General features: G+C 25.9%; 2 protein-coding genes across 6 annotated transcripts in view; one reads left to right on the top strand and one right to left on the bottom strand.

The window, feature by feature from the left end:
• LOC107446795 (bleomycin hydrolase) overlaps positions 1-8,801 on the bottom strand; it is a 15,596-nt gene extending 6,795 nt beyond the window's left edge. The window contains exons 1-6 of one of the 2 annotated variants that reach the window (XM_016061564.4): positions 8,453-8,581; positions 7,887-8,083; positions 5,889-6,043; positions 5,223-5,372; positions 4,609-4,839; positions 1,561-1,653 (exon numbers count right to left, since the gene is read on the bottom strand). In XM_016061564.4, coding sequence (XP_015917050.1) covers positions 1,561-1,653; positions 4,609-4,839; positions 5,223-5,372; positions 5,889-6,043; positions 7,887-7,983 — 726 coding nt within the window. In that variant the 5' untranslated portion in view covers positions 7,984-8,083; positions 8,453-8,581. Of the gene's footprint in view, positions 1-1,560; positions 1,654-4,608; positions 4,840-5,222; positions 5,373-5,888; positions 6,044-7,886; positions 8,084-8,452 lie in introns of both variants that reach the window. The other variant, XM_016061571.4, reaches the window with a different exon arrangement.
• The window catches only part of LOC107446812 (Transcriptional adapter 2A), a 19,636-nt gene continuing 475 nt past the window's right edge, over positions 8,765-27,925 (top strand). The window contains exons 1-10 of one of the 4 annotated variants that reach the window (XM_016061579.3): positions 8,765-8,974; positions 12,111-12,278; positions 12,361-12,452; positions 12,539-12,636; positions 13,841-13,897; positions 15,256-15,420; positions 17,424-17,642; positions 20,864-21,024; positions 23,002-23,080; positions 25,670-25,743. In XM_016061579.3, coding sequence (XP_015917065.2) covers positions 12,117-12,278; positions 12,361-12,452; positions 12,539-12,636; positions 13,841-13,897; positions 15,256-15,420; positions 17,424-17,642; positions 20,864-21,024; positions 23,002-23,080; positions 25,670-25,743 — 1,107 coding nt within the window. In that variant the 5' untranslated portion in view covers positions 8,765-8,974; positions 12,111-12,116. Of the gene's footprint in view, positions 8,975-11,291; positions 11,388-12,090; positions 12,279-12,360; positions 12,453-12,538; positions 12,637-13,840; positions 13,898-15,255; positions 15,421-17,423; positions 17,643-20,863; positions 21,025-23,001; positions 23,081-25,669; positions 25,744-27,925 lie in introns of those variants that run through there. The other 3 variants (XM_016061584.3, XM_043045402.2, XM_071180516.1) reach the window with 3 other exon arrangements.

Raw genomic sequence — 27,925 nt, 5'->3', positions numbered from 1 at the left:
AATATAAGCAGCTTCATATGTAATACTATTAAATATAAACAATTATTAAGCCAGTTCAGTTTAGGATAAACACTCATTCTCCCTACTGATCTTTATAGAGGTTACTAAATTTCCATTTCGGAACAATCCGATCTGTTGAAATAAAAGCTCGTTAAACTCTTTTCCTCATCTATTGTTTTCAACATTTAATGCTTAGAGGTGTGGCTAACTACTAAATCATACCAATTCCAAATTAATAGAATATATATACTTATANATATATATATATATATATAGCACTTCCAAACATTTCCATTAAAATTGCAGACTATTTTTATTTATTTCACAGACAAGTCTATAAGTTTTATAAATGCTATTGCCCACAAAACATTTATGAAATTATTTATTTTGTTAGTTCTAAAAATAAAATTAGAGTAAAAATTTTAAATTTTTACACAGTTTGAAACATTCACAGCATGCATGGAACTACAAATAATCTCAAAAAATATACTATTTTAAAATAATTCTGACTAAGCTCAATTAGAAAAAATTCAAACACATATTACTTTTCTTAAATAAATTAGGCATTCTATTTTTTATTTAAGTATTTAACTATTTGTTTTAAAATTAATTTCTTTCATTGCTCAAAATATATTTTTGAAAATCTTATAAAAAATGTAGTAACTAAGAAAAGGGTTTTATATCCTATACATGAGACATATTGTTACCTAAATCTCAGTAACCTAATAGTGGAACAGAATATTTAAAAACTACCAAACATAAAACAAAAGTTATCACTTTTTAACTTGTGGATAAAATTACAGACTAATCTAATTTTTCTGTAAGGCTATATTAGCTTTACAAGAATCATACAGACTGCTTACATATTTCAAATAGGTGAAATAGAAATTATTTAACTTTATTATCATTCAAAAATACTAATGATAAATCAAATTAACTAGTCTTATTAACTTATAAAAATTATTCAGCAAACAAAATATTAAAATACAATAGGATATCAATTATGTGAAGCTAAATATTACATAAATGGTAATATAAATCTTTCAATCAAACCACTTATTTGCATAAATGAACTATTTTTTAGGAAATAAAAAGGGAATTATTTAGTTTTACTGATTATTTAGCCGGCCAAATAGTTCAGTATAACTGAATAAATAAACTTTTTTTACTAAAAGGATCTAAATATAAATAGCATTATAGAACATTTGCTATTACATAATGCAACTTAAGAAAATTATTAAATTTCTATCACAGCTTATGACACAAAAATTTTATAATGTACTGTATAATGCAAACTATTATAGAAATTTTACACATAACCCAATTTACATTTAATTAAATACTCCACAGTTTTACAATATAAATTTGAATATTTAAAGTAATAGGATTAATAAATTTAAATAAAGAAAAAGCAAAACAGAAATGTTAATGAATCCAAAATATTACATATACTTAAAGAAAATGGCAATAAACGTAAATCAATGAAATGATTTAAGTACTCAAAAAAATTTTTGAATGACTAAGAACCTAAACAATATAATTAAGCCTATAAATACATACTGCTTCCATGCAAGATAAAATCTTCTTATCAATTTCTTCATCACTAGCTTTTTTTTCATACAGCAAGGTTAGGTCTCGAGCATATTCTCTAAGCTGTAATGAGATTTTTTTTAAGTTTACAGTCAAATAATGCATATAAACTTTTCAATTATCTTACTTAATATATAAGAAAAATACATAAATAGTATATTAAAACTCAATACACTTAATACAAAAAAAAATATATTGATATTATAATATTCAATAGGTAAATAATATATAATGTAATATTATATTTAGGTATGACAACACAATTTCAAAAAAAAAAGCTGAAAAAAATTTGGAATTAAACATTTATGATACTTTATGTTACACAGGAAATATTTTTATGTTATACACTTCCTTGAGAATCAAAGATACAGAAAACAAAACTTAACTTATTATGGAATTTTAACTGTTTTGAAATAAATTTATTACTAGGGGGCTCCGCCCCCTGCTCGCTACTCTCGTCAACCCCCAGAACTGCTTCGCAGTTCCATTGCATATTGCTTCGCAATCAAATAAAAACATTTTAACAAATTTAAATTTTAAAATAAAAATGCCAGATATTGAAATCAATTACTTAATGAAATTTATACACTTCTCTGCCCCCTTCACAATTTGATTATCTTAACATTTGACATTAGCTTGTTCACGCATTCTGTGTTCAACTGCTGTATCTACATCATAAAAGTAATTCTGAGCGTACTTTGGCTGACAACCTTCACTTGGTATAAGTGAACCAACACGATGGTAAAATGTATCATGGATTTTAAAATGATACATTCCACCTGTTACACTTTCATCTAAGTGTGTCTCAGAACTTATCATGACAAACGCAGAATTATAGGAGCGAATATTGTCCAAATAATTTTGGGGTCGTTTCTTTGCAGTATGGTCTAAAGATGTTACACCAGTAATCAAATTCTCAAAATATTGTGAATGCGACAATAAAGGAAGATCAACCTTGCCTTTCTGACAGCAAATACCATATTCATTGCTACTTCCTGTCTTCTCTAACATAAAATGCTTAGCATGACAAAAGTTACAAATAAAAGTCATAGATCCAATAGTAAAGGGGTCACAATCGTCATGAACAGTCAATGCAGATTTGTAAAAATCTCGAATTTGTAGAGGTGGCGATTCCCTTCGGCGAGAAATGCTTTCCCGTTTAGAATTCCGCCATTCATTTCTCTGACGTCTGCCAGAGATATTTCGACGCCTGATAGCAGGCATTTTATTTAGGCAGCAGGCACTAAATAAATAAAAATAGAACTAAATAACTAAGATATCGTTTTAAATCTCAAATCAAAATAATTGTTTGTAGAAAGTTTGTTTTGGTTTGAATATTCGCACGTTTGTTTTGGTTTGAATATTCGCACGATGCCATTGCCATTCTATTGTAACGAAACAAAAAATTTATCATGAAACTAAAAATTTATCAAAGGAACTAAAGATATTGAATTCTTTTTTTAAGAAATTCAGTTCCGTTTTTTTTTATCCACTCTTATTTTTGTTTATCAATCTATTAATTCAGAAATGCTTTAAATCAAACGATGCTTACGGAAACAATGCTTATGCGAACCACCCGAAAAATGATTTGCTGAATTCTCATTGGTTGAAACTAAATTATTAATTTTATTAATTAATTAAAGGAAATTTTCATAATTTAAGACCTTATTGCACATCTACATAACAATACCTTTAAAACGACACCTTATTTGTTTAATTCTGTTGCGTAGTTTGGGAGTTTTTAGCGAGACAAAATATTGCTAGCCTATTAATATATAGATATGTGCTGATAATACTTAACATAATCCATAATAATGTGCAAAATCAATTTTCATTTATTTTCTGATAAATTCTACATTTTACTCATTTCCTATAGCATAGCATTTTTGGCTCATATTTCAGCTTAGTTTTTAAAATTATTTAATTCATGACAATTTCTCCAGTAAAACCATGTGGTTTTATGAATTGGATTTTCGTTATTGCCACAAGTTCTCACAAGGCTTAAGCTAATTTTTTTCTTTTTTTGTTTGGAACATTTCAAATTACTCATTTGATGAATCATTTTTTGATGCTCTTGATTTGCAACAATTTTATAATCCATAAGGTTTTGCCAATCGAATTTTTATCAATTATTGCTTAGAATGATAGCAATTTTGATAAAATCTTGATTTCTTTTCTGATATAACACTTTTACAATCTAAGAATTTTAGAAAATGTTACTGAATTATCACTTTATGATGCGTTCAAGTTATAATCATTTCATCTCAAGTCCAGTGGTGAATAGAACATGTAATCGCAAAACTCTAGATTTAATTTCCATAATTTTTTTTATCATATTATAGGGGTAATGGAATAATTATCAAACAGAAATTGGCAACCTGGTAAAAGTCACTAAGGATTCCCATCCCTGTACATTTAAATAAAAATATAATTATGTATGAACCTAACAAAAGTATTTATAGGATTACCTTTTTAAAAAATTATAAGATAAATATGTACAATTAGGCAGAAAAGAAACACATAAAATAACATTACATATGTAAATGAATGAATGAAATTAAAAAGCGTGGAATTTTATTAAAAAAATTTATTAGAAAATGCTCCTTCAATTTCAAGAAGACTCAATAATCCACTAAAATTTATGATTATGTGCAATACTTCTTTAAACTGAGTCCCTTTTCTCAATTCAATATTTTGACAATTATGTGATCATTAATTGTTCTTTTAAAATAAAATACTAAAAAGAAAAATCAAACTTTTTAAAACAACAAATTTCAACCATGTAAATACTTTTAAGCATAAACATTACCTGAAATTGCTGGAGTCTGTGTACTTTTTAAATAAAATACAAAAAAAAAAGTGGCAGAGTCAGAATTTTGAATAATACAAAAGATTTTGAATAATTTGCCCAAGAAACTGAACAATAAGGAACAATTATGCAAAGACGCTATAATTATGAGTAAATAAATTTTGCCTGAATAAATTTCTTTGAAACTCAAGTAAGTCGAAATGGCGTACCTTAGTTTTCAAAATACCATTCAAACGAGCAGAAGTCTCACAACAAAATGTCTCTGGAAAGCATTTCTTGGGTATAACACCATACTTTGAAATGAGGTTAACAACCATATGCCATTGGCCACCATCAGCTATTGGATCGGCTAAAATAAAGGACATTAATCTACCATCAATTGGCTCTCCTCTCTTCAGAATTTCCACAATGGTGTGCAATGTGAAATTGCATCTTTCAATCTAAAATAAATAAAAAAATATTTATTTCTTATGTCTAAAACACATATTATTAAATTAAAAATCCCAAAGTTTTACCCTTAATTTTGAATAAAGACATAGTTCATATTCAATCTTTTTATTTGACTATATCAAAGGAATACTTATACTTTATGTTATGTGATTTTTATTTCCTTAAACATGCTTAAATGATGTAAAATTAAAATAAAATAAAAACACAAATCTGTATTCTTAACCTTTATTTCTCAACTTTGTAAAAAACAAATATTAAATGCAAAAATCAATGAAATATTTTTTTAACAAGAATTTTCTAAAAGTAAGAAAAAAAGTTTTCAAGCAAAAAAAAATAAATTTTAAACTTAATTTTAAAAAATATGGTTACCTACCTTATCACATAGAAATATATAGCTATGACTAAACTCAAAATCTTCTAATTGGTGTTCTTTAACAAAAGGAGCTCTTAACACATTAAGAGTTGCAAACTGCCAACATCTCCCTGAACTTTTCTGATTAGTAATAGGTTTTGTATCATCAATCTGAAACACAATATTAAATCAAATTTCAATTTATTTCCATTAAAATGAATAACCTAGAAACTAAAGATAATATAAGAAATTCAATAAATAATACCAAAGAAATGTAACTTTCTAAATTATGTAGTTAAACACAGTTAATTTTATAAAATTAGACATTAATTACAAATATTTTTATAAGTTCATAAATTTTTTTACTTTCCTAAGTGAGAGCTGTCTAACCACAAGAATGAAAAAAATAGTTGTAAACTAACTAGTTATTTGAGAAAGAACATTAATATTATGATTTATTTTCTGTAAAAATCTTTAATAAAGAAACACTTAACGAATTTTAACATTTTTAGGTTTTATACTTTTTAACCAATTTTTTTTCCTTTTCAATTAGCTTTGAAATTGAAAGCTAATTTAAAATTCTTTGAGTATTTCAATATTTGCCTTCAGGGATAGATATCCTGTATAAAATACTAACTTATGGAAGATGAATAGATAATGATTGATATAGTTAAAATGAAACCTTACTTTGTGAGTAAATACATGAGCAGATGTTTCTACAATTTTCCGTTGAACAGCTAGCTCCAAAGGATCATTTTTAAAACATGCATTTTGTACCACAATATTTTTTGGATCTGCTTCAAAATTCTTTTGAAATTTATTCAAAATTTCAGATGTAATAGCTAGGAGAAAGGAATACATAATATAACTTCTAAAAATTCTGTTTCTTAAAACAACATTAGAATATTAACAAAGAAATGTTTTAAATAGCAAAATAATATGAATAATTAAAACTACACACTTTTATAAAGTTCATGAACTATTTAGTCTTAGGTATCTTGTAAAAAAAAAATATGTACATTTCTAAATATGTAATTGATTTTAAAAATTATGTTCTTATTAATAATATATGTTTAGATTTATAATTTTAAAAACATTCTCTGATTTATATCGGTTCAATAATTTAATTCTGAGAAATATGCATACTCTACATTGTTATAAAAATAGAAATATACATTAAGATTGATGAGACACACGCAAAGCTATACAAATTTAAAATTAGGTCTGTATAGAAATTACATTTCTTAAAATATACAAATTAAATATTTAATCAATTTAAAAATGTTTAATGCTTAATATTCATTTGATTATTCAATACAGGATCATAAAACTAAAAAAACATTGAAAATTAAATATTAAAAAAATAACTTGATTTTCACACATTTCATTAATTTTTTTTTACAACCTGCAATTTACGCTTTTCATTATCATTGTGGAGTTAAGAATATACAGAAGTAGCTCTGCAAACTTAGAATTTTAGGACGATACTCAATTTGTTTTTTTACCTGAAATAAGCAATAAATTATTTAGTCTTTTATTTCTAGTTATAAAATGAAAAAGATATCTAAAAGTTCTAAACTTGCTAAAAACAAAACACTCTACTTTTTTTAAGAATTCGGTATTTTTTAAATATTCAAGACTTTCCCAATAATTATAAATTTTCTATTAATTAAATAGAGCGCAAAGAATTTTTATTTATTTTTTAACAGATTTCCAAGAGATGAAGATTTTCTTATTGGTACCTGTGACAAAATAAGTGTCACAATTTAGTGACTATCAATTGTAGGGCATACAGAATTTTAAAAAATAAATACCTACTAATAATAACATTACAAACAGGAAATAATTCAAAAGATATAACATAAAGCCATATTCTGACAAACCACTGTGCTTATCCTTTTAAATTTTTAATAACTTAGAGACGTTTCTAAGTCCTGGTGATTGTAGTTGTCTTAACGGGTACCAATATGGAAATATCAAGTAGTGAATATTAAGGGTGTTTTTTGAAAACTCTGTTGTCACACAAAATGCAGCCTTTTTGCGAATAATTTAATATTTGCATAACTGTTGTGAGTTTCTAACAAAACATGACTCTTCAATCATGGTTAGCCTATTTAAAGCTAGTACACTCTATACTTATTCTGAAAATGGCATAAGCAAATATAGAGAAAAGCCGCAGTTTTATGAAAATGAAAAGCATTTGAGTTTTAATTTTTAAATACTTAAAAATTTAACCCAATGCTTCATTATCTGGGCTGATAAAAATTTGCAATCTGAGAATAGGGCAGCGATTTTGTCATTTTTCTTCTAGGCAGAAAAATATCACAAAATTGGCAAGTTTTAAAAAAGTTTAATAACTTTTAAAGTATGTAAGTTCTAAACCTACACAATTCTTTACAGTAAGATAGTATATATAGCTTAAAATTATAGCTTTGCTTCTAGCATAAGGTACTGAAACTGCAACTTTTTTATTCTCCTTGGGAGGAAAGCTTCAAAAAACCATGTCAGGAGGTCACATTCACCACCCATTATAAAGCACCTGCATACTGACTATTGAAATAATACCAAAAATTACTTTAAAAAGTTCATTTAAGAGCAACAAACAGTCAACAAATTCAAAAACTTAATTAACAATTAGTAAATTTTAAAAAAATTGAGAAAATAAATACAGTTTGGAATATTTACATGAACTGCAACGTTTCCATATCAACGGATTAATTCTCAAAAAGTTAGTTTTCAATATATATCTGAACTTCAAGCACTTGACAGGATATCCTAACATTGTAACCACAGTTCTTGAAACTAAATACTATTCTGAAGAATAAATTGGTTTAAACTTAAGTTACTCAAAAAATTTGTTTACATTAGATCTCCTTGACAACCTATTTGAAGAAATAACAATCAAAAATATTTGAAACAAAACAATAATAAATAAACAAAATAATAAAAAAATTAGATCACATTTCTAATTCCTACTGATATAATAGTAAAATGCAACGAAATTCAAAACTTGTAACACAGAAAAATTCATTTTTCATAAAAAATTCACTTGAAAGTAATAAAGCTGTCACTTAACAGTAACATTTCATTAAGTTTTGTAATCTTTAATAAATAGTTACATAGTTCAGCGTGCTAAAAGTTATTACACCTAATAATGAGCTGGTTGTTTACTCAACCATTAAATCATATTAAATCACACATAATATAAGTAATAAAATAATTGAGACAACAATTTTAACACTTCAACTTACATCCTTTAGCAGATTCCATTATAAATATGGGTGATTAAATTTATTTAAGAATTCAGCGATGATAAGGTTGTAATATGATGAAAACAGAGGATAAATGGAAAGTGAAAGCAACAACAGCAAAGCAGAGTAAACGTGGCTATTTTCACTTCAGTTCTCAATAACCGTTTCATTAGGTTTCCTCCAAAAAAACAAACAAATTTATGATCTAAAAAATTATTCTTCGATACTTTTTTTACCTAACTTTTATCGTTAATTAATTTTTAACTGACAGAAACAACTATTTAGTTTAATTAATTATTGCCGGTATTTCTCGCTTTATCCGTGACTGATTTGCAGACAGCTGGTTTTTGTTGTCGTTTGATGCTTTTGAGCTATAATGCTATGGATATTTATGTTTTCATGTGAATATATTGGTTTAAATTTATTAAAACAAAGTAGAAAAATTGTGTAATTTATTTTTTTAAATTTGATTATTTCGTCTGAAGTCTTAACGTTTATCCTTAGAATATTTATTTTTACTCAGTAAGTCTTCATTGTTAAACAAAGCTTTCTTTACTCTTTCAAAAACAAAGAACTTTGTTTCCTCTGAAGTTATATTTTGCTTTTATTTCTTAATCCTCTAAAAAAAATCAAGGTCATATAGCGTCTGAAAATATTAAATTCGTACCATTCAATTTAATGAAAAGCGTTTATTCTATTAAAAATAAAAAATACATAAAATTTTATACTAAAGAAATTTTTAGCTCCATAAATTTCCCATTTTCCAAAAATATGTTTTAAAATAACCTACCTGCGATGCAAACTACAATAATAACAAACATCCTGTTCATCATTTAAATAAATCGAATAAAAATTTGATAAGTTATAAGGTTTGTAACTAGCAAATCAAACTACAGAGAGGGATATTTTTATATTGTGATCTGTTGCCTTAAATAAAACTGCCTATTTTCAAGATTTAGCGGTCACTTTCAATCTCATCTATACATCTCTTCCTCGGGCTTCCCCGTTTTCTTTTAGCATACCTTAGCCGACAGCAATTAACAGAAAGAAGAAGAAAAAACATAATTCTACTTAAAATTTACAATGATTAATTTTAATACTTTTACTCTTTAGTTGACTCAGATTATTATCGAATAATAAAGCTAAGTTTTTCCCATCCAAATCAATCTTATCTTTCTTATCTAATTTTCATTTAAAGAATCTATTGTTATAATTTTTAATTAAACTTTTCAATTAATGACTCACTTTTATTTTAAGCTTTATAAAAAATATATTTGAAAATAGTTTAAACTATTCAAGCTTTGCGTATATCTATCCAATTTTTTAAAGTTTTTTTTCTTCTTTTTTTTTTATCAACTACAAAGCTGAAAAAAATATTGGCTGTAGTACACAGGTTGTAGATATAAATTTGGTTGACATCGATTTACCCCAAGCAAGGGTGTGTTTAGGATTTTAGTGGCACTTGGCGAAACATTAAGGCATTTTATCATAATTAATAAAAATCTTGTTTTGTTTAACATAATAAATATTAGTCATTAAATTTTTTTTATTCCAGTTAGATTTTTTTTTAATTGATTTCGTGTTTAACAATGTGACAAAATTTATAAATAATTCTTGATATTATTTTACAATAATACTGCAACTAACTTATTATCAGTAATTATAAAAAAGTTAATATTATTTAATTATTTCAAATTAATTACTGAATAAATAAGATCATTAATTATTTGTTTATCAAACTAAAAACATACATTTCAAAGACAGCGAACCAACCTCTCAAATGAAAAGTAAATTAATTTAGGTATGAAAACATTTTTAAAAATAAATTATTCTTAGCCTAACAAGTGTATTCTTTGCTTACAAGTAGATATTTAATAAGTTTTAAAATTACTTATATTGATATTACTTATTTTAAAATTTATGTGTATAAAATTAAATGGGTATAATTGAAATATATTTATTGATAATGAAACGACAAATTAATTTATATACTATAATGAGCACATAAAAATATAGAAGTGATATGAAATGAAGAATTATAATTTAAAATTTACATTTTTAATGACATATAAGCTCTTTAAAAAAAAAAAGAGAGAGAGAGATTTTATGTATTAACTTATTTTTTTAATTCTATGAATGAAACATCTATTATCAAAAAGATTTGATATCAATAATTTATTTTCGCAATCTTAAGTATAAAATATTAGTTAATCGTCGACTGTATAAAAATATGTATTAAAAAAATGTGGTTCAAATCAAAGATTTTATTTTAGTTAAATATTTTTAAATCATTACAACCCTGCTTTTTATTTTTCTTGACATTTTCCGCAGGAGTCCTTAGGGATTGCCCTCAACACACTCACAAATGGAGAATAGTTTAAATTTTTAATGCAATTAATTTCTGTGTCTTGAAAGTTGATAGAAAGTTCCATGTTGTTATTTTAAAAATTACACTCTTGATATAAAGAAACATTAAAAATTCACATTTAGAAATATAAATTATAATAACTTGTATAGCAAAAATATAACTAAGATGTAGCCAATGTGAATAAAAACTTGTAATAAAACTATTAATCAGTCTAAAACTATTAACTACTACCCTAAATTTTAGCTGCTCAATCTGAAGAGATATTTCTCATTCAGGATTTTTCTCTCAATGTGACATAGTAGAAGTTTGTTTCTTGTAAAATTTACTTTTTGAAAACAAATTTTTACTGATTTTTGACATTAGGANTAATAACTTGTATGAATTATATCTCGAAGGAATAGCAAAAATATAACTAAGATGTAGCCAATGTGAATAAAAACTTGTAATAAAACTATTAATCAGTCTAAAACTATTAACTACTACCCTAAATTTTAGCTGCTCAATCTGAAGAGATATTTCTCATTCAGGATTTTTCTCTCAATGTGACATAGTAGAAGTTTGTTTCTTGTAAAATTTACTTTTTGAAAACAAATTTTTACTGATTTTTGACATTAGGAGAGGTTTTTTTTTCTTTTCATTAAAGCTATGTCTAAAGTTTCAAATTATCAAATTTAATGCCTTTTAAGTAGGAAGAAATCAGTTATTATCATTAAAAGAAATAGAACTCTACTCAGTGAATCATGTTTTTTTTTTTCATTGAAATTACTTCCTTAAAAATTAAATGCTGCACCTGGGGGTTTGCCGAGCAGTGGTAGAAATCATCTATGGCAGGCACTTGAGGGCTCATGAGTTATTACCAGCCCTGTAAACTGAATAAATTTCTATTAACTTTTTGTTTATGTCTTTGATATTTTTTATACTTTTTCTATGTTCTAATGTTTTCAATGATTTTAATGTTCTAATACTGGAAATGTGTATAATCTTTTAATGATATCTTTTTAATTAGTTGTTAATTTATGTTCAATGTTTTTTCCCCTAGTATGTTTGCGGGGAGTGTTTGCACGTTCTAGCAATTGATATATGTGTCGAGTGCTGCTGTTAAAAATTAAAATAAAAAAAACTTCCTTAAAAATTAAAGTGAGGCAAATATCTTTATTAGTTTAACACCCAAAGTCACTTTTTCTCATAAATTTGCCCATTTAGCTTAAAAGTTACTTTAATTATACTATTTTTCGCAGTTTTGAGATTTTTTTTCTAATATCTATTATAGCTATTTTTATTATTTTGAAGAAAATAATGGATGAATCTCCCACTTGTCCATCCTGTGGAATATTTTTAACTGAGCCTTATATTCAGTGTGCTCAATGTGCCAATCCTACTAGATGTCTTTGTCTCCAGTGTTTTGCCAAAGGACGGGAATATGAGAATCATAAAAATAACCACCCTTATATTATTATTGTAAGTATATATATGAATTATTGACATTTTATTAAGCTTTTCTTAAGTGTTGAAGTTTGTAAGCATTCTATTTCTGTTGTAGAGAAATAACTTTACTTTGTTTGATTCTGATTGGATGGCAAGTGAAGAAGTAAAATTGCTGAATGCTATCTCAGATCGAGGATTTGGAAATTGGTTTGTTTTTATCAATAAAAGTTATTACTCTACTTGTTGTATAGTTTGTACTTACAAGAAAAATAAATAAGAATTTATTTTTTCAGGTCTGAAATTGCTAAGGATGTAGGGACTAAAACTAAACAAGAATGTGAAGAACACTATTTAAGATATTATGTCTACAATCCCATTTCTCCACTACCAAGTACGTCTGTTTTCATTTTTATATTACTTTTATCTGTAATTACTAGGACTGGGAAATGTAAGACATTCGATATTGTAATATATCATCTATTAGTAGACATTGCGATAAAAAAATGTATCAAAATATATCATCTGTTCGAATATTGTTCCTTTTGAATATAAAATTTGGAAACCTAACTCACTTTGAAATAAGAAATAAATCTTTAACAATAGAAAATAGTACTTATAAAAATATATTTTTAGAACATCAATAACACTACTTTTTTTTTTTTAATTTAAATAAAAATTACATTGACTTAAGACTGAATTCTAAAAGTAAGTTTTGTTTAAATTTTTAAATAAAAATAACATAAGATTTATTAGTTAAAAATTAATTATGAACTTCTATTAAAATACTTTACTTACAGTATATTGTAAGAAATAAGAAAAAATAATTTTAAGACACATGCAAAAAAAAAAAAAAAAAATTTTAGTTAAAAAAAATTGTCTTTTGACCGAATTCTAAAAGTAAGTCTAAGTTTTATTTTAATTTTTTCTTTTTATTACTATTTGAATTGACCTATGATAAATCCCATTTCATCAATTATCTCAATATTTGATTATTTGGATCAAATCTATTCCTAATTAATCTGGGTAATTAAAGTTCTTTTGCTAAATGCTATAAAAAAAATTTATGCACAATATTATAAATTTTCCATACAAACTCAAATAATACCTTCCAGTTGATTATCATTTTCTATTTTTATTGACGCTTGTGTTGCTATAAATATACAGAACTGTGTAACTGCAATTCTCCATTAACCACTTGTTAGCTTTGTGGGTGTAAACAATGAAATTTTATAACTAAGCAGGAACTTTTAACCTTTTACATTATTTATTGCATTATTTGCTAAATTTTAAAAACCAAGCAAACCAAAATGGATTAAATTTTTGTTTGTTACTAGTTCTAATGCAGTTACTCTATTTTTTTCCGTAAATAACACTTAAGTGCATATCTTCTGTTTTAAAGTATTTGTATCTGAAAATTATTTTAAAACATTTGATGATTGATCTGCTCCAGACTAATATTGCCACATTTAGAAGGTGACTTTTAAAATAAGTGAAATGATCCATAAAACACAAAGCCACAGGTTTGCATTATAAAGATTATGTACTATATTTGTGTGTGGATATATATGTATACATATAAATATCAATTATTTTAGAAATTCCAACTCCTGAAACTGTGACAGATCACTTTCCTGCTCCCATTTCTTGCACAAGTAAGTACAGAATAATTTTTAAACTTTTCAACACATGTGTTTATTTATTATTAATTTATTTTAGCATGAAAATCTACCAAAAATTTTAAAAACTTGTGCCTTTCTAATTGTATTCATAAAAGTTTGTTTCTATTAGCTGTTGCCTATTTCTATAACTAAATCAAACAAAAGAAAAAACTAACTAATTAGGCTTATTAATTAAATCAGACATATTATCAGACAAAATTTTATAATTTTATGCTGAGATACGCAAAGATTTTATATGTAATATCTTAAATCAAAAATTAGATTTACTGAATTTTAAAATTTTGCAGGGTAGAGATACCCAATGAAAATTGAATCTTTCATCCAGCCGCTTCTGAGTACTTGGTTAAAATTGGTTTTATTACTTAACAGGGTACTGTAGCATTTATACAAAACAATGTAAAAACCATATTTTTTTATTAAAACAAATATTTTAAAGTAAATCCAATATGTGCATATATGAATTAAAATATATTTGCATATCTACATTTTGAACTATTATATGATGTATGTTCTTTTATTTGACCACCAATTACATTGACCATTGTTATTGGTGGCATGTATGACATGTATTTTTATTTATAGAAATACTTTTCTGTTAGTTCATCATTTGTCAACTTATATATAGATATGTATTCAAACAAAATTTTGTTATAAAACTTTACTTTTAATATATTACTATATTTAATATATTATATAATAAATATATTTTTAAATAAAAATATATTGCAAATATTAAATGTATGTTTATTGTTTTCAAAAATAAATTTCAATTAAAAGCATTCATTTTACAGTTAATCTTATTGATTTAATTAAGATACACTTTTTTTTATGTTCCGTGATTTATTAGTTAATTTAGATATTCTAATTTAGATTTTAGGTCTTGTAATTTTGATTATAATACTAAAAAGGAATTTTTTATTTATTTATTTTGATTCTATGAACTAGAGAATTATATGCTAGTTTTTTATTTTATTTATTTTTTCTAAAAGAATTTGTTTTATGTAAAAAAAAATATAAGCAATTTATCTGATTTTTGGACTTTTTCATGTCTTAAATTACTATGAGAAAGAGGATTAACTCGCTCAATTTTAAAACCCGTGGCAGCAAGTTTTAAGATCTTTGGTGTTAGAGGATTATGTGTGTTTTCAATGATTTACTAGATAACTAATTAATTTACTGAAACCTAATAACTAGTAATTAAACTAAGTAAATTTTATATTACTTTGCAATATATTTATACATATATATATTATTTGCTTGCTGGTTATAAATTTCAGGAATCAATTTACATTAATTTATACATTTAATCATAATAAATAATTTTTCCAAAGCATTTTCTCAAGATCCACCACGTCCAATAGTAGCATCTGTTCTCTATCAAGAAATGGCAGGTTATATGCCTGCCAGAGGAGATTTTGCTTATGAATATGATGATTATGCAGAATTAGATATCAAAGATTTGAAGATTGAAAATGATGGGGATCCTCTATGGAATGGTAACTGATTTAGTTATTTTCAGTAGGTCTGCAAATAATTACTCTTTATTTCCATTTTCTATTCATCTGTTATTGTTTTTATAAATTGTTGTATAGCAAAATAGTATAAAATGTTTGTATTTGTAATAGGTTCTCTGTTGATTGCCATAACGATATTTATGTACTCTAATTAGTTCAATTTAGTAAATGAGGCACCCACTCTGAAAGCAACTTGTGCATGCTCAAATAAAATTATACCTTAACACTACCTTCTGATATCGTTAAGGTGTCAGCTTTCTCACGGAACTTCACTTAATTGTCTTTCGAAACTTTTGTATGAACATTTTTGATGTTTTCTTGAAAAACTGCTGCTTTTGGATGACCATTGCATTTAGCATCATCAATGTCTATTGTTGTCTCTAATCCCCAAGAGGTCCATCCCAATTAGACCTAATCCATAAGTCCAAAAATGTCCAGAAAGTCTAAAAACAGATGAGATTATGAGGTCAATGTCTTCATGACCATTTTTCCATCAAAAAACAATGCTTAAACAATAAACAAAATTCTTTTTTATTCAATGTTTTAAAAATAACGAAACTAGAATCACTAAAACCGCATGTAAGCTCTAAACTTATAATCAGAAGGTCATGAAATTTTGACAAATATTGTTTGAAAGCTGCTACTATCCAGAAATCATGCATGGTTCTGTTAACAGTGGTGCAATTTATGTGGTCAGGCTGGGGACTTATTGAGTATGTATCATGTTTCTCTTAAGCAAAACAAAAATTTGATATTAGAATTGGATATGTTGAAAATTTTTATTGTATAAATTTTAATATACAAATTGATGATCTCATAAGTTTTTAATTGTAGTCACTGTCGAAATTATCGAAATGAATTTGTTTTATTTTTATTGGGCTAAATTATTGTAATAAATTTATGTTTATTGGTGGAAATTAAGCATCAAATTTTTTAAAAGTTGAGATGGAACGAAAAAATCCTCTTAATTATTGAACTAATGTCAATAAGAAATTAAGGGTAGTAATTTAGTTTAAAATCTTATTGGTTTAAAACACTCAGCTTAAATTGTTACATACTTAGGGCAGATGATAGACAAAAGAATTGTCTGTGTCCTGTTTTATTCTTTTCACTTTTTTTGTTTTTTACCATCTTTTTACAACTGGTTCAGTTCAAAAATATTTGTATACAATTCAATTGTATTCAGTTGGATTCAATTCAATTGAACTAATTGGAGTATACAATTCAATTTGTATACAATTCAAAAATATTTATGTGCTTCATACATAATATTCTAAATAAATAACTCGTAAATAAAATTTTCTGTAATTCGTAATAATATTTTCGGTAATTTAATTTACTGTAATTTCTGTAATTAATAATGAAAAACTTTATCTTTTTGTAAAGGGTGTTCTGTAGTAACAGTCTTTACTGTATGTTTTTAGTAGAAAGTATTCAAATAAGAGGTCACAAATTATATAAACTTAATTAATATCAGAAGAAGAAGAATGGGTTTGAGGGTTAATTTAAGGTTCTGATGAAGAAAATAATAAGGCTTTTTTAATAATCTCTTTTCAATGTCTTCTGGCAATCTAATTGATTTTTTATTCTGAATCTCTCTATTACAGTAATTCCCAAACAGAATGCTCTGATACCCTATAGAATGTTTTTATTGTTCTACAAGAAAGGAGAGACCATGAAACATTATTATTATTTATTTTATAAAGGCTATTTGCTTTTTGTAAAGTGTTTTTATTAAAAATCCTTATTATGAATTCTTAAATAGGGTGCCTATAGTCATTAACTAGTGAGTTGAAAATGGAAAAACTTTGTAAATCTTCTTACTTACATTTTAAGTTTCTCCTTACATAATAAAAATGTGCTTTGTGACCCTAATGGGCATTTTTTTAACTTAATTTTATAAGAATTCTATTAATATATGTTAAATACAGTTAATATGGAACATCTTAAATTTTATACACTGATCATTATTTTATTACATTTAGAATTACAATTAAATATCCTTAACATCTATAATTCTCGACTGAAAGAGCGAGCACGTCGCAAGTGGATTATTAAAACATATGGTTTAATCAGTATGAAAAGGAATCTGGATGATTGGAAACGGTATACAAATCTTGGCAACAAATGGTTAGATACTATGAAGACAATGATGCGTCTATTTTATCCTGATGACTTTTATAAGTTCATGGAAGGAATTTTATGTAAGTTTATATTTTTGACTCTCCTGTTATAATATGTTAAAATCATTAAATGTCATCTTGTTACTCAATATTTAAATGAACTGCATATTTAAAGTATTCTTTTCCCAAAAGTGAATTACTGACTTTAAAATACATAGAAGTGACTAAACACTAATTCGCTTCTGGAAGTTTACATAACTAGCTTCATATAGATCTCGATTCTAATAATATCTTAATTAAGTGAAGAAACTGAATTATTTATAAAAACAATAATAATAATTTTTTATTAAATAGTGGTTGTACATTGTTCCTTGTACAGCATAATTACTCTCTTGAAATTAAAAATCAAATGAATTGAATATTTATACTATGAATAATAAATTGCCTGTTTTGCTTTTTATTTCCTCCATTGTTAAAATAAATATGGCAAGATAAAAAATTATCAATGAAAGTAAATATTTTCCAGATTAATTAATTTTAGTCAACAAAGTCTTTTTTTTCTGCTGAATATTTCTTTTTATATATATTTATACATAATTTCCATCTTTCATTCTTTTGTCATAGAAGGAAACAAAAATATGTGCCTTGTAAGACATTTATCAGCAGTATTGCAAACCTAAATTTTTTCAAACTGCGATAGTTTTTCCTGCCAATCATTTGCAAACACTGTTTTCTAGAACTGTTAACAAGTTTCGCCTTTCTGAAAAGCTATTGAACTGTACTATATTAAAAACTACCTATTCCTTTAGAAACTACTATGAAATATACAGTTTATTCCACCCGCTTTTCCCTAGACTTGAATTTCGATCAATACATTTAAAAAAATTGATGAAGCATTAGATTATAATTAATAATCTCAAACTAATCTTCCAATGTGAGGCAATGATGGACAAAATATAAACAAAGCTGTCATTATTAAAGTAATGAATGATTATACTGGGGAGCTAATTTTTTGTTACATTTATGCAAATAATTTATCTTGTCTAATTTGGATGAGGGGATTTCTAATATGAAATGAGTTTTGCTCCTAATGCTACAGATTTTTCTATGTAGGACAATTTTTGTCAAAATGTACAAGTTTAAAAACACTATATATAACAGGAAGCCGCTTAAATGTTGCAGTAAACTTCTAAGGGAATTGGGCACATCATCAGGACTATAATGGCATAGGAACCTAATTTCAGAATATTGTTGTACAGTACTTGGAGTACTTCCCTTTTATGAACTATTTCTTTGTGTGCTTCTGAATAGGCCATAATAGGGTGGTGTTCTCTCCTCGTACAAAGATATTCTATTAGGACTTAATCAGAATTACACAAAGAAGCAAATCATTATAGAGTAGCGCCCCTAACGCATTACGTTGCATTTATGCAAACGTCGACATTTCCGGACATGGGTTCCTATGCAGTTTTGATCCTGATAATGTGCCCTAACTCTTTTCGAAGAAGTTTGTTGCAACATTTATGGAACCCCTTTTTTATATAATGTTTTTAAATTTGTACCTTTTGATAAAAAATAGATTAAAATTAATTTTTAAAAAGAACTTTAGCTAAGAGTAAAACCATTTGCAAATTTGAAATTAGTGATATAAAAGTATCTAAGATCTATTAAAAAATCTCATGCAACAGAAAACAAGGAAAAAATTATTCTCCAGTATTATTTGATTTTATCTGGCAAAAAATGCATGATGGATATTAGCACATGCAACATTCACACACTATACCCATGTTTCAAAAATATGGCAAAATTGGAAGATGTGTCACAATCTCCAATCTGCTCATCTATGATTCCAGTCTGCTCATCTATGATTTTTTTGAGGTTATCTGATTTTAAGAATTGCAGGAAAGATCTCTAACCAGCAATATGAGCACATCCTTACCCAACTGCGGCAATGGAGTGTTCAAGGAAAACACATACGAAAATAAGGCTAGAGTCACTAAATTGCTTTTAATAAACATTCCTTAATTGTTTTAAAAATATTTTACAAGAGTTCTGTATTAGACAAGTTGCACATTTTCAATGCACCAAATTGACAGTGAAATCTTCAAGGATGGCGACAAATTTCTATAATAACCAAAGTAACTATATTCCACCTTCAAAGAAATATAAAAGTACTTAGTATATAATTATAATTTGATAAAATAGCATAAATATATGAAACTGAAATAAAGAGAATATCTTCTGCTATTATTAATTAGTTCATCTAAATTATACATGATTCTGGAAACAGAAACCCTTCAGCATGCACTGCAGATAATCACAGCATCTACAAATTATTTTCCACATCTATATATATTTTTTTTTTTTTTTTTTTTTTTTTTTTNTATTTTTTTTTTTTTTTTTTGTGTAATGGAGAAAAAAATTACTAGCAGAAAAAACCAAGAACAAGTAAAAATTCATTTTAAAAGAAAAAAATGATATTTTATTTATCTGCAAACTATCTATGGTGCTATGTTAATAAATTTCATTTGACGAAACTTGTAATATGCGCAAATCAGAACACCATTCTAATTCTGTTATTTTCTTCGTTTAAAATGAGAAGATTTTATCTCAATATTATCATCTAAAAGTTAAACTTTTCTTACTGATTTCTTTTTTGGGCTTAGTATAAACATCTTTTTTGGACAAAGCTAAAGTATGATTGCATAAAATTCAAATTAAATTTAAATAACATAAAAATGTGAATAACTTTATTATATTAAATACTCATGAATTGTGCTAAATGTACATTATATTAAGGGCCTTTTTATCGTTTTCTAAATCAAGAGTGATTGATTTCCAGTATATTTTTTCTTTTTAATCCTGATATTTCTGTGTAAAACTTAAATAATCATATATAAAATTGTAACACATTCTATAGTTACGAATATATATGCATTTTTTTTTTCTTTTTTAATTTATCATTTGCACAATTTTTCCAAAAAAAGATTTTTTTATAATGTATAAACATTATAATTAATACATTACATTATAATTAATACACAATTACATTATAATTAATACACAAGAATTAAACATATTGCAATCAAAGAGCATATATGTTCTAAACATAGACTTTTGGTAGCTAAAATTTCTGATATTTTTCTAACTCTGAAACAATTAATATTCTGATTCTGACACAATAGTAAATTAATATAGTATTTATCTGTCTCACAAGCTCCTTCTTGATTTAACCGGGTTTTTTTTGTTTTTTTTACTAGTTTTTTTATTTCTGTTTTACTATTCATTGTATCTTTGTGTAGGGGAACAAAAAACTAAGCAACGAATAAAACTATTACAAGAGTGCAGAACTGCTGGCTTAACTCATCTCTATAGTATACATACCTATATGCGATTGAAAAGGAGGCGTGATGGGAAGAAAAAGAGCAAAAGTATATTGGATGAAGTTTTAAGTCAAATAAAGGTAAAAACACACTTATTATCTTGATCTACATTTCAATGTAATACTGTGATTGTTTTAAGCTTATCTCTATTTGGTAAACATAACTTATTTATTATTCTGACTACAATACACTCCTAAATTGTGGGTAAATAGAAGGGCATAAAATTTCAATTCTAAGGATACTGGACAAAAATTCTTGCTTTTCTCTATTTTATATACTTAAAATATATGTTTGCAACTATTCTGTATGCGTAAAGAGGCTGCATAGCATTTTTAAAAAGTGCTTATTTTCGATTTTCATTTTTTAAAAGCCCTTAAAGGTGCTTTTTTCATTGGGAGTTTTTAAAAGGTGCTTCATTTTCCCTTTTCCAAATTGAGATTTTTCCTTTACCATGCTGATTTTCGCTATGAATTATGCAAAAAGACACTATTCACATTGTTCCATTCAACGTTTTCACAATTAATTCAACCCTAATCTATTTCGGTGCATCATCAATCCGCAGCGTATGAAAACACCATTCAATTTATATGATTCAAAAATTTTGACAATTGTCAAAAACAATGCCAAAAGATTTTTTTTGTTGACATGACGATTAAAACCAGATACAACCGTCAATTGTCAAAAACTTTCCAACCCTGCCTAATTATGATATTTTTTAAAGTACTTAAAAATATTATTTGAGTGCTTAAAAGATGCTTATTTTTTGTTGAATAATNATGATTCAAAAATTCTGACAATTGTCAAAAACAATGCCAAAAGATTTTTTTTTGTTGACATGACGATTAAAACCAGATAAAACCGTCAATTGTCAAAAACTTTCCAACCCTGCCTAATTATGATATTTTTTAAAGTACTTAAAAATATTATTTGAGTGCTTAAAAGATGCTTATTTTTTGTTGAATAATTTGACTATGCGCCCTGGTAAAACATGTTGTATTTGTTTAACTATGTTTTGTTTTAACTATTAAAACCATAAAAGAAAGTAAAAATTTAAAAATTGAAGCATATTTATTGCAATAATGATAATATTTAATCGAAATAAAATTAGCCAGAAGCAATGGTTTTGTTGGTGAAAGGTGGGTGACTTAGCATTTTTTGTTCTAAATAAAATAAAATGCTGCATCTTGATTTCAAAACACTTCTACAGTACAGAACCCGTTATCCGGAAATCAGAAAACTGGAAAACCAAAAAACCGGAACGAAATTCGATAAATTTTCCCGCTATTTTTTAAAAAAAAAAGTTTTTTTCCTCATAAGATTTTAGGATTTTTCTTTCTTTTTTGAAAGATGTTTACCCTGTAAACCAAGCNCTATTAAAACCATAAAAGAAAGTAAAAATTTAAAAGTTGAAGCATATTTATTGCAATAATGATAATATTTAATCGAAATAAAATTAGCCAGAAGCAATGGTTTTGTTGGTGAAAGGTGGGTGACTTATCATTTTTTGTTCTAAATAGAATAAAATGCTGCATCTTGATTTCAAAACACTTCTATATGCGAATTCATTTAAGCTCAATAGTCTGAAAGCATTACACATATGGAATTGACATTTATGACTTGCTCTTTAAGAAAGATACCATTTCTTTTGGTTTTTCTCGAAAGATTTTACTTTTATATATAAAGTTGGCAATTTTGGACAGTTACAAAATTTATGCTACAATATTTCAGAACCATATTTTAATTATTTATTTAATGCATATAAGTAATTGAAACAGATATATTAAAGGTAAATATTTGTAGTTGTAATTTTACTAACACTGAGAAAACATTCTTGTATAAGTTGACTGTTATGATTTTGTGTACTTTTCTAATGGAAAAGTGTTGATTTAAGTTAATTTTAAATTGCATTAATGTTAATGAGTATTTGTGGGAAACAGGGGGAAATAATGAGAATTAGTTAGAAAATTTTTGTTTTCTAACATTTTATATCCTATATTATTATCATCATCTGTGTTGCCAGATCAATTATTTAAGATTTTAATTTTTTATTTTCTTAGGATGAAGCATCTTGTCAACAATACATAAGAAGGCAAGCTTTAAGAGAAAGTCAGGGATTTGAAATCAATCCATCACCTGGTATAATTAAATTATTTTTCTTCTTTTCTTTATTTTTTTATTTCTGTTTATGCTTATAGTGTATTTCATTTTAATTTTAGAAATTAAATGATTTGAAACTAAATTTAAAATGTCAGCTGCACTTCAATTTTTTTTTATTCTACTTTAATTTATTGGTGAGTTATTTAAGAAGCCTTAAAATTTCTTTATATATATAGTTGTTAAGGTATAAATTCAATCAGGGTTCATATGTACGGGGAATAGGCAGGAAAAATGAGAATTAACAAAAAGTCAGAGAATTGTCGGGATAAAACACACTTTTACCCCAAAACCGGGAACGTCAGACACCCTATCAAATTGCTGGATTCCAGTCTTCCAATAACTGTAATTTGCACTTGCGCAATAGAGAATTTAAAAAATTCAGTTTTTTTTTCCTCTCTTTCCATCATTAAGTGTGTCCTCAAGATGATTTTTTTTAAAGCGTTTTTAGAGTTTTGTCAATTGGATGTCCAAGTTAGGAGCTTGAAACCTTTGCCGTCAGAGTATTCACATGTTAGTTTTTTGTTTTTCAACTTTCTTTGTCTCTGATTTATTATAACGAATTGTTTATAATTACAGATTGTGCATTAATTGTTAAAAACAAAACGTTTTTTTTATCTTCCGCGATGTTTATATATTTTGATATCTGTTAAAGAGAGAGAGACAATATTTTTTAAATGAATGAATTCTGATCCCCAGAAATATAGCATTTGTAAATTTTGCCTGATGTGGAGTCACATCTGGTTTTGTTAAAAATCATCAGCTTTTATAAATAAAAGTAGACTATTGTTTTAGGAAGGCAGATTGCAGCTTTCTCTTTTTATGAGCAATACATATCTAATTCTACTTCTACTAAGTTTTTTTTTCCACATTCGCAATAAATTTTGTACTCATTATATTAGTCATGAATTTGAAGATAAAGATTTTTTTTTAAATTCAATTTATCGCATTATACCCTGACTTGTCAAAGTGGTGTAATATTTATGTTAACATTTCCTTTAATTATAATTTTCATTTGGTAGTTTTTAAGTGTTGTTTTTGTTTTATTTGATGAATAAGTTTTCCTTTCATTTTGTTTTATTTTAATTAATTTGAAGATTTTAATAAATGTTTGGGCCGGAATAGCATGGTTGGCGGAGCACTTGACTCGCGATTGTGAGGACGGGAGTTCAAATCCAGCTATTCGAAGACTCCCCGTGCAGTAAATGGTGACTGGTGCACTCTAAGTCTGTTGGGTCACAAAGTCCTCTCATGTTCCCGTACCAAAACAATACCTCTGGGGGTACTGAATTGGAGATTGATTGTTCGCTGGTTCAGATCAGAATTACGGCCTGTGGATGAATGATTGAGTCCGCCCTATTAACGGGTGTGGCGTATGAGTGTGGTGGAAGTCGAATTCTTGGCCAGAAATGGCGCCACTGAAAAACAAGAACTATCACACCAAATTGCTTTAATGACCTACAACAACAACAATAAATATTTAGTTCACTATAATTTGGCTTAACTTCATTTAAATGAATAACATCAATTAACTTATATATTTGCTAGTTTCTTTTTATGTAGGTTTAGTATTTATCATTAAAATAAGTTTTTTTTTTAAATAATTCGCTTTGTTAATTTTGTGCTTTTTACTGCGGCAATTTGTATTTTCTTGTCTATTTATCCATCTTATTTATGATTCTTTTTTTTAAATAGAAAATCTTAACATGTTGCATTGTTTTACTTTTCTTTCTTTCTCTATCTCTCTCTCTCTCTCTCTTCGGTTCTAAAAATTGCTCATCAGTTGATTAAATTTCAAATAAATACAGGATATGTGTATAGTACTTTTATTAACTTATCATTTTTATTAATTTATATTTTTTAGTATTATTTAGTTGTTAAAAAGTAGTTCATTTATTTTTTTGATTAATACGTTCTACTTTTATATTTTGTTTTCTTGCAGCTTTGTTTTGCATTTCAGGGTATTTCATTTATTTTTACGTATTAATTTTTTTCCATTCATAAAAAGCATTATTTTTAGTAATTGATTATTTGGCTTAATTTAATAAATATGAGTTCATTTTAATTAAACATGGATTGTTTATATATTTGTTAGTTTCTTTTTATGATGGTTTGATAATTGGTGTTAAAATATGTTTGTTTGTTTTTTTTCATTTATTATCTTTTTAAATTAGTATCGCTCAATTAAGTTTGGACATCTTAATGGTGTTTCTCTTTTCCAAAATTAATTTTTAATCGATGCTAATGTAATATATTGGATTTTATATATATATATTTTAAAGTATATTGCTGAGTAAATTCTTTTAGTCTTATTTTCCCTTTTAATCATGTTTATAATTCTGCCAATTTATTATTTCTAATCAGAGTTGCAATTTTTATTTATAATTTTAATTTACATTTTTATTAAATATAAAAAAAAATCTACATAATTATTTTACTAAATCTACATCATTTTCTACATAAGCTTATTTATTTATATTTTTAAATTATTTTACTAAAAATTTAAAAAAGAAAATTGAAGCTCAAAATTTTAAATATCTAATTATCAGTTGTATATTTTTTTTTTTTTAGGAGGAAGACAAGCTCCTCCTTTAAACATCATAAGCATGCCTGGCTATGAGAAACTTTCAGAAAAAGAAAGAGAGGTAATTTGTGTTATCCTATTGTTTTTTGTTTTCCTACTTCTACTTACATTGTTATTAATTGATTCTGACTGCATAAAAATTTTCTGGTAGCTCTCACAGAATAACGTTCTAAAAATTCTTAACATAATGTACAAACTTCAACCACGAATGGCCATTATGCCTCATGCACTAGTACATTGTGCACTCTTCCAATCCTAGTTTTCCTTCAGAAATACGTTGAGGTTGCATTAGTATTTTGTTTTTTTGTAAAATCTGTTTCTTATCAAAAGGAAATAAACCAAAATGCTAACTAATTATGAGACTTTATATTTGTGTGATGATTATGGTTTTTTTTTTGCCATATACATCAACTTAATTTTGAGTTGGCAAACATAATTGATACCTTTCATCAATCATTAAATTTATGATCATATACGTTACTCAGTTACATTTCAACACCTAATATGAATAAGGTAGCTGAAATTAATTTGTTGCTTAGACTTAAAAAAGAAATAAAAGCATTTAGCTATCTTATTTATTTTGTACATTATAATTTATACTGCACCTCAAAATTAAATAAGATTATTTTGAGTCACACTGTAAATTAACTTAATAATTGACTTAAAGCATACCATCAATTTCCTCAAATCTTTAAGTCTCTTCCATCTCCCTTTTGCTTTTGCAAAGATTTATTTAATTTGAGATTGTCACAATAATACCTACAATACTCTTCTATTACATTCAAATATATTTTAAAACTAAAAAAAAATATTTGAATTAAGTTAACTTCTTATTAACAATAATGAAACACTCATTCACTTCCAATTCTTACCTTTTTAGGTATTTACTTTGCCAATATTATATGATATTTATTTAAATAGTTCCGACAGAATTAGACAAAAATTAGAAGTGGAGGAAGTAATAGCATTGTACGCTTTTAATAAAAATGCTATTTAAAAAAAATTTAAAAATGAATTAATAACAAAAAAAAATTATTTGTCATGCACAAAATAATTTATAATCTAATCAAAGCAGTGATTGATTGTGAAAATGTAATTTACATGATGTTAGTAATTATGCAAATAAATTTTTCAATCTTAGCACTAATAAAATAATTTTCTGCTCATTAGCATTCTTTAATTTTTGTAATTATCAGTCTATAATTTAATGGAAATGTTTAGAAACGTAATATATATATATATAAAAGTTCAAAATTAAGATAAAACAAAGGAAAATTACAGACATATGAAAAAAAGGGGGGAGAAATAATAATAAAAAATATAACAAACTACTGGGGGGGGGATAAATGTTTTTCAAAAAATCCGGAAAATTAAAGATATAATCTTTTCATCAGCCCACATGATTATATCTGCAAAAAAGAGTGTTTTCTGATATTGTATCACTATAGCCAAAGCAAAATGTATTAACACAATAGTGTGAGGAGTATTCAAAAAATTTTTACAAAAACTACAACAAATAAAATAGAACACAATAAGTATAAATATCACGTAAAGACAGAAAATAAAAGAAAAAGAAAAATAGAATAAAACAAAATCTATAAAGCGAGTAGCGAATTCAAATGTACTTACATGAACGGGAAATTTTTCAAGAATGATTTAAAAAATATTTTCTTAACAAGATAGCCAGATTGCAAAATATGAAAACAAAAGCGCAAATTGAGTGTAACTAGAGGAGTTTTGTTTTAAAGTGCCGTTCTTACTGCATTGCTGAAGTGCTTTTGATTTGTTAGTTACCAAGGATGGGCCCGAAATGGATGTGCGCAAGGTAATATTATACTGGATAATTTAAAGAAGTTAACCATAAATAATTTTAGAAAATAAATATTTATTTAAGAAAAAAATAGAAAAGAGAAACATGAATTGTCTGTTTTGCCCATAATTTTTGCCACGGATTTGACTGAAATGGATTTGCACATGGAAAAATTGTATAAATCAATAAAGATATTTTTAGTAAATAATTTTAGCCACGGATTTGCCCGAAATGGATTTGCACATGGAAAAATTATATAAATTAACAGAGAAAAAATTTTTTAGTAGATAATTTTAGCCACGGATTAGCCCGAAATGGATTTGCACGTGGAAAAATTATATAAATTAACAAAGGAATTTTTTTTAGTTATTGTTTTTCTTAATTTTCTTCGTGTTTTTTTGTTTTTATTTATTATGCTATATATATATATACA

Source organism: Parasteatoda tepidariorum, chromosome 1, assembly GCF_043381705.1.
Source record: "Parasteatoda tepidariorum isolate YZ-2023 chromosome 1, CAS_Ptep_4.0, whole genome shotgun sequence".
NCBI classification, from domain to species: domain Eukaryota; kingdom Metazoa; phylum Arthropoda; class Arachnida; order Araneae; family Theridiidae; genus Parasteatoda; species Parasteatoda tepidariorum.
Note: the sequence above shows the minus strand (reverse complement) of the source record. Positions and strands in the feature narration are given on the sequence as shown.